The 11,276-nt window shown below is 37.5% G+C and overlaps 1 protein-coding gene across 1 annotated transcript; it reads right to left on the reverse strand.

Moving 5' to 3' along the window:
• Window positions 1-1,022: 1,022 nt before the first annotated feature.
• LOC131070792 (rhamnogalacturonan I rhamnosyltransferase 1) lies at window positions 1,023-6,160 on the reverse strand. Its single transcript, XM_058006449.2, has 8 exons — window positions 4,930-6,160; window positions 3,918-3,985; window positions 3,716-3,804; window positions 3,356-3,521; window positions 2,960-3,249; window positions 2,608-2,812; window positions 2,353-2,510; window positions 1,023-2,132 (listed from the first exon to the last, which is right to left on the reverse strand). The coding sequence occupies exons 1-8, from the start codon at window positions 5,261-5,263 to the stop codon at window positions 1,883-1,885; spliced, it is 1,560 nt and encodes a 519-aa protein (XP_057862432.2). The 5' UTR covers window positions 5,264-6,160; the 3' UTR covers window positions 1,023-1,882.
• Between the last annotated feature and the right edge of the window lie 5,116 nt (window positions 6,161-11,276).

The raw sequence follows: 11,276 nt of genomic DNA on the forward strand, positions 1-11,276 counted from the left end.
TTAAAAATATATGGTACTAAGCATCCTATTGGCCTCTTCAACACAAAATTATGCATAAAGGTTTATTCAACATCTCCCAGGTTTACGGAATGCCCTCTTATGCCATGTCAACAAGCTGAAGATTGTGAAGCATACAAGGCGGCCTCAGAGAATATAGTCATCAGACAAAAGATTAGTTTTAAAAAGAAATAGAACCATCTCTCGCTGCTCAGGACTTGATACCAAGGAGCGCATTCCATGGACATGACTCCTCAACCATCAGCTACAATGCAGGAGGTATGGTTGAGCAAATTAAGGATCCTACAACTCTCACTTTCTCTAAATGCCAACTGTGAAGTGGGAGGTTAAATGGCCATATATAACTCAACTTCATTGTAAAATCCAAGTCACAATTGGAAGTATGATATAAACACCAAACGAAGGTGTATAAGCAGAATATCATATCAATTATCTGGTATCCGACAACTGCTACAAAATCTATGCAAATGGCCCTGGAATCTCAAATCTAGCCATGGCTAGAAGAAAGAAAGGTTTATAAATACAAAACAAATTTGAAAAATAATGGCAGACGAATTGGTCAAAACCCATTCGACTTTTGTACCAAGGAAACGAGACAAGAAACTAAATCCCGTCACAGAGTGGGGGGTGGTTTGCACCCATATTGGCAATCATATTCGATTATCATATTATTATTTAATTGTTCACCTGTTAAAATTATACGCATCTTTCCCTTTAAGAGTTTGCTATCACTTTCTGATTCAGAAGCCCAATTTGTTCTAGCCTTAAAATTATGTACACAATTAACTTCCACCCAAATATATTTTCTTGTGATATTTCCATTAAAGGGGGCAGATTCGGCTCCTACAACCTAAAAACTACTCATGAGATATAATGGACGTAGAAGTGAATAACTGAACTAATTTTTGTGAATGTTGAATCATACAACTCCAACTCTACAATGGTTTTGTAAATGTTGAATCATATAATTCTGTCCTTAAAATGGGTATAAGTGAAACAGGGTCTACATAATTAAGAAAATACCAAAATTGCATTACTAGTCAGCTTGTAGCCAGCTATGCCATTGCCTCAGGCCAAAAAACAATTGCATCTCAGCTTGACGAGATTTCTATAAAAAGTGCTTCACTATCATAAATTTCCCTTTGTACACAGGAGTTCAGGGACTTATTCTAACAACAAGCTGTAGCGTAAGCACAAATTTGCTTATGTGACTTCCAGTGTATGTAAAAACAATTGAAGGGATTTACTAGACATTAATGGTCGACAAAATATCAAACTATGAACCTTTTTCCTCATATTCGTCCAAGAGACAATTACCCATCTGAATCTGATAACAGTTAATGCCTGTAGATGCAATCGGACATGAATACATTTCCTTCTTGAATCTGCAATCCACGAACTGCCTTCCATACACTTCAATAGGTGTGGTCATGCCTTTTCTGGCATCAAATGGAGAGCTGTACACAATCAGGCAGCTCACTGAATAGATATTATCTTAAAGGATGAGTAGATTTGATACAGCTGTAATTATAGGTTTGCTTTACTCACTTAAGTGACATTCTACCCATGAATTTGCAACTAGATTGCATTTACAACACAGAAGCAGTCCTTACGTTTGAACACATGCAGATGTGATATATAGGAGAAGTTCATGAGCCGCCCATCTCAATATTCTCAAGTTCTTTAGCTCCAAATTTTCAGGAAACAGTCTAAAGGATCCTCTTTTAAAGATTGACAAACATAACTTCTCCAAAGAATTAATAACGTAACCAGGCGGATGGATTCTTGCACATCATCTGAAACTCAAAACATATGGTGTAGGGACAAGAGAACTCATCCAATAAATAATAAATTAATGGAATAGCTAAAAGGAACTGTGGTCACTATCCAAAGGCTGCCGCAAGCATTCTTGGGGGTTGGCATAAAAATAATCCTCTTCCTTCGGTCTATCTGGAATAACTATTCTTTTTGTTGGTTTACCCATCCGCTCAGAATGTACTTCCTTAACTGCAAGGGAGAATTCATCCCAGTTTAAGGAACCATTGCTATATTGGTCTAGAAGTCCAACTAGGCGCTTCCGATCCAACAGGATTGTTTTCCGAAACCCTAAGAATCTGCAGTACACAATGCAACATGCATAAGTATCAAGTCGATGGTGACGAGAAATTAAGTATATTCCACAACGATTTGCAAATTAACAATGGAAATTTAATTTGAACAATGATAAAGTGATTTTTGAAAAGCACGGAAAAATTTATTCAACATCAGCATGTTACCAAACTAAACACAGTGGCTTCTTGTATAAACATAACAGTAAGCCATCTAGCAAATTACCTGCGGTGCCCTTCAACAACTTTTGCCATATTCCCATCATATGTTGGAACAAACACATCACTCTCCAGAGAGACCAAGTAATCCAGGGCAGCCATTTGAGATGAATGATTTTGGAAAGGCCTCAAATCCTCAGGATTGAGAAGCATTTCCTTTCTAACCTGTCAAACACTTATCATTAAGTTTAGTGCTAGAAAAGAGATGGAACAACTTCAAACAGCATACAAGGCAACTAACCCTTTCAATTATGCTACATACCATGTTAGGATAAGCTTCAGACAGGGCAGCCATTCTCCTCTCTCCTCCATATATTTCACCAGCTGCAATATAGATTTGAATGTTTTTATTGATATCAAGTGCTTGCAAAATCAATGCAGTCTCTTCAGGTGTCAATGGACATAACCCATCCAGTCGTTTTAGATCAGAATTTATGACTTTTTCCTTCCACCATGGATATGCATACCTGACAAATGCCAGATCATGATAGTCAAGACCAACCTTGTAAATATTGTCATAAGTAAACTATCTTACAGATTGTGATGGCAAAAACCAACCCTGGAAATAACCTGACAAGGAAATAATCTTTCAATCATTGTATACAATGGTTCACCTCATTCTGGTAAGTTCCTCAGCCTCCTCATCACTACATCCATGGGTACAACCAGAGAAAGCCAGCATATCCATTTCATAACGAAGATGTAAAACCAAGAATGGGCCATTTTTACGCAACATTTGCAAGAGTCTTCGACCTAATTCTTCAATCTGTGAAGTAAAGCGGAGTGCATTGTAATTTACACGGCAACGTAACTTTTGAATCTTTACCGGCAAGCCATTGTTAGCTAGCCGTGCATCTGTCTTGTTCAATTGCAGAACTTTGTACTTCTGTATCAATGGAAGGATCTGAAGAGCAGAAAATTATAATGCATATCATTAGAGTGTCATTTCAGAAGGTGATTATGCAAACAACAAAATTGGCCTTTGAATCAGCCACGGAAGCCTACTTTACCTGATGTAGGTAGTACGATATGTTTGACCAGCTAACAGGAGGCATGGACACTACTATGCTATGTTGCATTCTTATCTTCAACCTTGGAGGAAGATCTTTGATGATTCGAACTTCATCTCTTAGAGATGTAATGAAGTGATCTACATCAAATATGTCTTTGAATTCACTGCCCAAATGAAAATTCAATTTTCAATTAACCATGAACAAATTCTTCCAAAGAATACGAATCTCCATGCCTCAATGTTCTCATAAATGACAACATACAATAACCCAAGCCCGTTATTCACAAAAAATGAGACATAAACATGAAACAATGGCTGTACAGAGATGAGTCTGCATTATAACAAGTCAAGTGCTTACCTTGGGTCTGCCCAGAAAGATGTCTTGTCCAACTCTGGCACAATAAGAGTTACATTAAGATACCTTGCAATAGCTACCATGTCACATATCTGTCATGAAATAGTCAACAAAAATTATCAGATTGCACAAACATGACTTCAATTATACATAAACAAAACCAAATCTCCAACAGTTATTTCAAGTATAGTGGTGGTTCCCATACCGCTGATCGCATCTGATTAAGGCCTCCATTGCAAGACACCAACAGGTAACCATTGTTTTTATACACCCCTGCGGTGGCCAATAATCACACCCCATACAGTTTTAGTCCAAAACCAACTCACCTTCTAAAATTTAAACGATAATCTAAATCTTTGTGAATTCAATCAAATAAGAGTAGAAAAGAAAACCATCTGTTTGAGTTAAATTGATGCATAATGTAATTCAGACAAGCTAGAATGGAAAGATGAAAATGGCTTTAATTCTAATTAGGTGCTCCATTGTGGCAAAAAAACTGCGTACTACATGTAGTCGAGAGTACTCTCTCACCAACAAAAATTACAGTGAGCAAACTAAAAGCAGCCAGAAAAAAAATACGGTGAACAAGCCAAATGCAGTCAGAAGGAAGACATGAGAAGATCAAAGCACAATGAACAGGAGCGATTTCAATTAAAATCATGATCATCCACAAAATTAAATAATATTTGATGAGAAGGTGCAAGATGAATATTTATTTCAGATCAAAAAACATTGTCAAAGGTTTTCACGATAAAAACTAAGTAGAAGCTACAAGGTTTTGTCCACTATTATAGCTTAGCATGCTTCATCCAGTAGAAGGTACCCATGTTTTCGTCCAACATATATGCTTTCAATAGCTTTCCACAGTTTACCAAGTAAAAGACTTAAGTTTTTGACCGCCTTTGATAGCATCAATACTCTCATTGATCGTTGTGTATAGCAAAAGCATTGATGGTACACATACTAATGTTTGAAAAGAAGGCTGCGTTAGCGACAGATTAAAGACGAGTTCGATCCAAATGCAGCGATGCAAGCATTGGCCTATAGATCCAACGCCATCAGCCCAAGTATAAAGCCTTCAGAGGCACGAAAACAAATAATCTTAAACCATTTTTTTGTCCTATCCATTACGGGAACAATACACATATGTTAAGACTTGAAAAAAGAATACAGAGTGCCACTCGGAATGCAAAGAAAATGCAGCAAGCAAAGCTTACTTTTCGGGGGCAGGGCGATCTTCTCCACGGCGGGTATTTTTGAGGGCAAAGAACTCTGAGAAAGGTCGTGCATTGGCGGATCGGCGTGAGTAAAACAAGAAGGCAGGCCCTTAAACACGCGCGAACCCCACAATTCCCCCAACGCCGTCAGCTGAATAATACATGTCCACACCAAAACTGTGGACGTCGCACGAATAATCCACACCTGCGTACGAGAACGCGGCGGAACAACCAGATGCCTCAATTTCTCGGCCTTAGTGTGCCCCGCCACAAAGCATTTCAATCCCATCAAATGCCCTGCGTTTCCCTTGTTGTTCTTCTCTCCCTTGCACATTGCTAAGCTCTTTCCCCACAAACCCTCTCTTTAAATATAGTTCCTCCTATTCACGGCTCGAACCCTGGTTCCACCGGCAGCTTTATTGCAAAACCAAAGAAGAAAAAAACAAAAACCCCACTGCTTGACCTATAGTGTTTTAATGCTCAAATAACGTGAAGCTAAGGTCAGCTTCAACTTATCATGTATCCGGTCTCAAAAAGTTTTACCTTATCTAAAATAGTATAAAAACTTAAAAACCATTAACACTATGTCTACAGATTCTTTACTTCGAACACCAGGGCATAAATTCTCATTTTACAATCTCTGCATGATTAGCCATAAATGTGAGCAAAATGTCGGTCCATTGCCCATGGGAGCATTACACACACCTACCTTTTCATTAATGCCAAACTTTCAATGCAATGCAGCCTACCCATTACAGAAGAGGCTCACCACATTCAGAACTCCAGGGTTCGAATCCTTTAAACCCTTCCGGCCCCGCTTCAACGCGCCCCATTAATTTCTTCCCCCACTTTTTCTCCCTTCTCCACCAATCCCCTACAGATCGTTTTTATTCTGCCGCTATGCCAAGTGTCCAGATCGCGCAAAGCCGGTGGAGATTTCGCAGGCGGTAATAACTAAATTAAAAGCCCGATTAAACTGTACAAATCTACTACCGCCGACGGCGAAAATTTCCCGGCGAACAACTCAACTCAGACTCTGCATCAAATTTCTTTTAGCTCAGACTGTAATCTTCTTCAATTTTTTCTAACTGCAAATAGAAAATGATTTGCCACGTCCGCTGGCCATGGCCGGCCCTTAAAATATCAGATCCAAAAAAAAAAGGTGCAAAAAGATCTCGCTGTTGCGATTTAAAAACAGATTTTTATTTGTTTTATGTTCGATTTTTAGACATACATGCTCTGCCCATTCCCAAGAACGAGGTTAAATATTTAACTCCAATTTAATCCCAGCTGTAACGCCGTTCACATCCATTTTCTCCGTTCCCTTCCACGTAACGGGACGGCACGCGTTCCGAGGTGATCCCTCAGTGGGGCCTACCTCCTTGTAAAACAACTGGGCCAGCCTGGCATTCATGTCTGTCCACATTGGCATCTCCGTCCCGGCTTTTTCACGTGTCCCGCCGATCACGATTGCTGACGTCACCTTGACTTACGTGGCAAAAAAGCTAATTTTTATTTTTTTTAAATAATTATAAAATGCCACCGACACTTTTCTCTTTCCTTCTGGAATGTATGAAAGCGAGGGCATTGTTTATTTTCTACGCGGGTTAAAGCTCGTTTGGGTTTCGTCGATCTGACGGCTGATAATTGTTTACTGTGTTTGAATCAACGTTGGATCGGTCTAAGGCGACGGGAGGTTAGATAGACCGTACGGTTAAATTTATTGACGGTTGAACTGACTGACAGTGACGGTGGACCTGACGGGTTGAATTGTAGTCTTTTTGTAGGAATTACATGACATGGTTTAAAGTGAAATTTGGGGATTTGAATTATTGGGTATTTTGTAAAAAGACAAAGATTTCGTTCTACATTTAGTGTAAAAATTAAAAAATACATAGAACCAAAGAGAGTGGTCCTAGGAAAAACCAATTAGATCTCATGTGGTCATTTGAGAATATGAGAGTATGTGGTGGTTTTGCTTCCTACCGACATCTAGGAAAAGGAAGTCAAAACATTTTTTTTTGGGTATGAGGATCAACTTCATGTAGGGCCACCTGATATAGAGATTTGACACAAAGTAGAGATTGTTTTGTTATGGACTTGCATTTAAGGGTAACGAAGTTAAGAAGAAGTGCTAGCACTTGGGGGTAAAGATAAAGTTTGAGATATTGTTTCTAATTATAGATTGTGTATTGTTGGTTTATTTAATGAATGAGAATTTTGTAATTGAGTAAAATCTAAATAGGATATTAAAGTTGGGGAAAGATTTGATGAGAGTGTAAGTAAATGTCGATATGTTGTACATTTATTTCTTTTGAATATGATCAATTAGTTTTGTAGTGTAGAGCATGGGTGGCTCGTAGATAAGTGTACTACTTATAGACAAGGAATTTTGAATTCCATCTTAAAGGTGCTTCTTGTTCCAAATACCTCATGTAGATTGAGTTACCTTCACGAATATATGTTTTCATTTATTCTTGAATGAGATTGTTCATGACTCAAAAGGTTGATTTGGCATAAACATACAGTTAATAAATGTACAAGCCTTCGAATTAACTAAAGTCTAGCCTAGAAAATATCTTATCACAATCATTTCTTAATACAATCAAGCTTGTAGGTTTGGGGTTTAAAGTGGAACAACCACTAATATGCCTCAACAAACCAAATGTATGTTTTTATTCTCGTAACGAAAACCACTTGATTGGAGATTGCCCTATTAAGAAACCAAAACCCTCCTCTCCCTCCCTCTTTGCTCCACCTCAACCCCACTCCATTGGCTCTACCTCCCACAAACCACCAACTAATTACTCTCAAAAATTGAATGTCCTTACTAAAGCAATTTCTCTCTACCCTTCCCCAAGTCAAGGCATCCTCCTTTGATAATCTCCTACTATGATGTTGTTATGGTTGAGGGTTGGAGACTTATCCAAAATAAGAAAGAACTTCAAGGCTTTTTCCTTCTCATGGCTACTCTTCCATTTTGTATCCTTTCCTTCTTGGAGGTACCTCTAATCCTCTCTATCATCCCCTCCCAACCTATAAAAATGTTCTCAATCTCCCCTTGTTAGAGTGGAGATCTCTAAATTGTCAGTAGCACTTTCCAACCATTAAATGGCCCTACCTACAAATTATAAATCTTAGAGTTTATACTTTTCCTTTTCAAAACATTTGGGGAATTCCTCTCCCTAAAATAAAGCATATGTAAAATGAACCATTCACAAATGGAAGTCAAATGTGATCTTGCTCCAAGAGTTCAAATTGAGAAATATTTATTTTTAATGTGCCTTGAAAGTGGTTTGGAAAGATGTCTCCTCATTCAAATTTACCACACTAATGGGAGTGGAAGATTGATTATTGGATTGACCCCCTAGATAAACAAGAATTTCCTAAGCAAAGATGAATACGCATCTCATTAAGATTTTTCTAAGGTATATTGTTCTTGACCTATGATTGTAGTGTAAATTATCACCGGGCCAATTTACACCTCATGTTTGGGCCCCTACTTTAGCGTGTCTCCCCCTCATCTCCTATCTAAGTGCATTCAGTGCCTTAACTCCAGTTTTTATGTCATATATACCTACCAAATGATTCTTTGGAGGGGTGTCCTCCTCTGTAGGCCTTGATTTTTGTCCCTAATTGAGGATGACCAAGGTGTTAGCACCCTCATCCCCCTCAATGGGACCCATTTTTTTAGGTAAAGGATGGGACCTACCTCTCCAACGAGAAATGAAATTGGTGGCTTTATATGACTATTGGAGGTCGGCCTAATTGGTAAATTGACCGAGGATCTCATATATAAAGACATTTGATTAACCTAATTTCACATCTAGCAATTTCATTCAAGAATTCAAGTGTTCATCATCAAGCATTTCCAGAGATCTTCAAGGCTACATTTCCTTCATTCAGCCATTATGGAGCAAATTACATCATTCATATGCAAGCATGTGTGTATGATTAGGGTTTTTTCATGTTCATGTCATTTCATACAACATATGTGATTACATTCAAGAAGCAAAGCATCGTTATCAGTCATTGTAGAAATGAGGTATATCTTTCAATTATTTATTTTAGCATTTGCAATATTTCATTCGAGATTAATTCCTAAATCGGGGTTTGACTTAGGCAAACCTCTATTCCCAGCCTATTTCCCTTCTCCAGTGTGTGCAGGAATAGGTATGAAGTTGTGATCCTTAGAATTGTCTTTATTTATAGTGACTATTTAATCCCCCATTGGAGTGCAAAAAGTGTGGAGGACTAAGGCGACCACCACCATGGTCCCAAAAAATCAAGTGCTCTTTCTGGGAATAGGTCTGAACATTCTTACATTCCTCATATCCAGGTTTGTGGCTTGATCTGATGACTGTAACTCTTTGTTTGCGCATAATCACCTCAACTCTAACTCGTTTACCTTAATTTCAACTTCTTCAACAATTCAATTCAACTCAAGGGAAATAAGAGGCACATTCAAGACCCCTTGGAATTAGATTAGAATCTAGATCTATCAGGTTTAGATCCATGTAATTCCTATCTTTCCCTAATATAATGGCCCCTAAGTAAAAATTTGCAGTTTCATCCTTCTTGTGGTGGAAACCCTAATATTTTTACCATTACAATGACACCAACACATTTAGCTCTATATATGCTCTCAATGATATTAAGGGTAGATTTCCCTTGTGGAATTGGATGAGTTTAAACCTTTGTATAGCTAATTAGAATCTCAAAGGAGATTTGAATATGGTGGAACATCACAATGATAGAAGTTGGAGCTATCTTTACTAGATTATCTAAGGAAAAGTTTAATTTCGTTTTTCCATTAAAACTCTCTAAGAACGGTGGACCCTCTTCATTGCAATTTTCTCTTAATTTTCATAACTATTTCACCTATTATAATTGTAGGCTAGTTTTTTATAGGAAGTTTAGTCAATTAGATTGACTTGATTTTTCCCACAATCTTTGTCTTCCCCCTTCCTGAAGACCTTCTCATTTAGTTTGATCACTCCAAGTTATCATTTATTGTTTTCATACTTTCCTTTGCAAACTCTACTTACACCTTGTCCAACCTCTCCTACAAACTCAATGTTAGAGCATTTTTAGCTATTAGTTGATTTTTTACAACGAGTTATGCTTTTTTTTTACTAAGTTCACTTGGGAGTGCTTTCTTCTAGTTTAGCTTTTGTGTATTTCATTTAGCTAGAGTTGAGGTTTATTAGGCTTCTCATGCTTGAACTTTAGTCCTCCTTAATTTAGCTTAGGTCATCTTGTGCTTTCTTTATAATCACCTCATTGTATAATTGTAATTCATTTGTATTCTTTTCTTTTAAGTAATATAGCATTCATCTGTGCAACTCTTGTTTGAGGAAGGTGTTTTGTTTGTCGTTTGATCTTGCACAGGTGCTTGTATTGCAAAATTTAACATGGTATCAAAGTATGGATTCGACAAGCCCCTTCTCAATCTTTGAGGGCTTTCATTGCTTAGAAGTATTGCAAGGTCACAAAAAAAAATTTTGTGGATTTGGTGGTGGGAAAAAAATATCACCATCACATCTACAACATAAAAAAACCTTAAAATTGACCATCATTTCATCAAAATCTGAGCAGTTGAAATTTGGGGTTAAATTGGTTGGAGTCATAGTTTTCAAGGCAAGTTCTAGAGGTAGTTGAAAAGGCCCAAAAACCTATAAATCATTTGGGGCAAAACAAACATTTTCATTACACTCAAAAGCCCAAAAACCTATAAATCATCTGTAAAATCAATAAAATCCAACACCAGCAAAAATCAAGGCAAATTTTTTTTAGGGAACATATTCTTGCTTTGTACTGTATGAATTCGTACCCCGGTGCCCAAGTGTAAAAAATTCCCAAGTCTACAAAAAATTTCACAAAAGTTTTTTTTGTTTGGTAAAAACAAAATTTAAACAAAAAAGGTGAAATTTTAGTGGGGGTGATTTTTAGTAAAGGAGTGATTTTTTTAAAAGAGGACAAGTACAAGGGGGTGCATACCCCCTCTTATTTTAGCCCGGATGCACCAACGTCAATGCTTTCTATATGGCAATTGGTGGAGGGCATTATGATCCCTTAGGACTATTCTTTATAGCTAGGGGAGGAGCCCTCCCTATATATCAGCTGGAGGGTGGCTATATATCTAGTTGGCACCTGGTGCCTCTCTATTTTTAGAGACCCCCTAAAATTATTAACAACCTCCTAATTTTGGCCAAAGAATTTTTTGGAGCATATTCTGGCGCATTGGGAGAATATTCTAGTGGAATTTTTTTGTAGAGGGTGTAGACGTCTAAAATTAATTAAATTAAATATTTAATTAATTTAGCCTTTTTACATAATTAATTTAT

Source organism: Cryptomeria japonica, chromosome 3 (assembly GCF_030272615.1).
Source record: "Cryptomeria japonica chromosome 3, Sugi_1.0, whole genome shotgun sequence".
Classification (NCBI taxonomy): domain Eukaryota; kingdom Viridiplantae; phylum Streptophyta; class Pinopsida; order Cupressales; family Cupressaceae; genus Cryptomeria; species Cryptomeria japonica.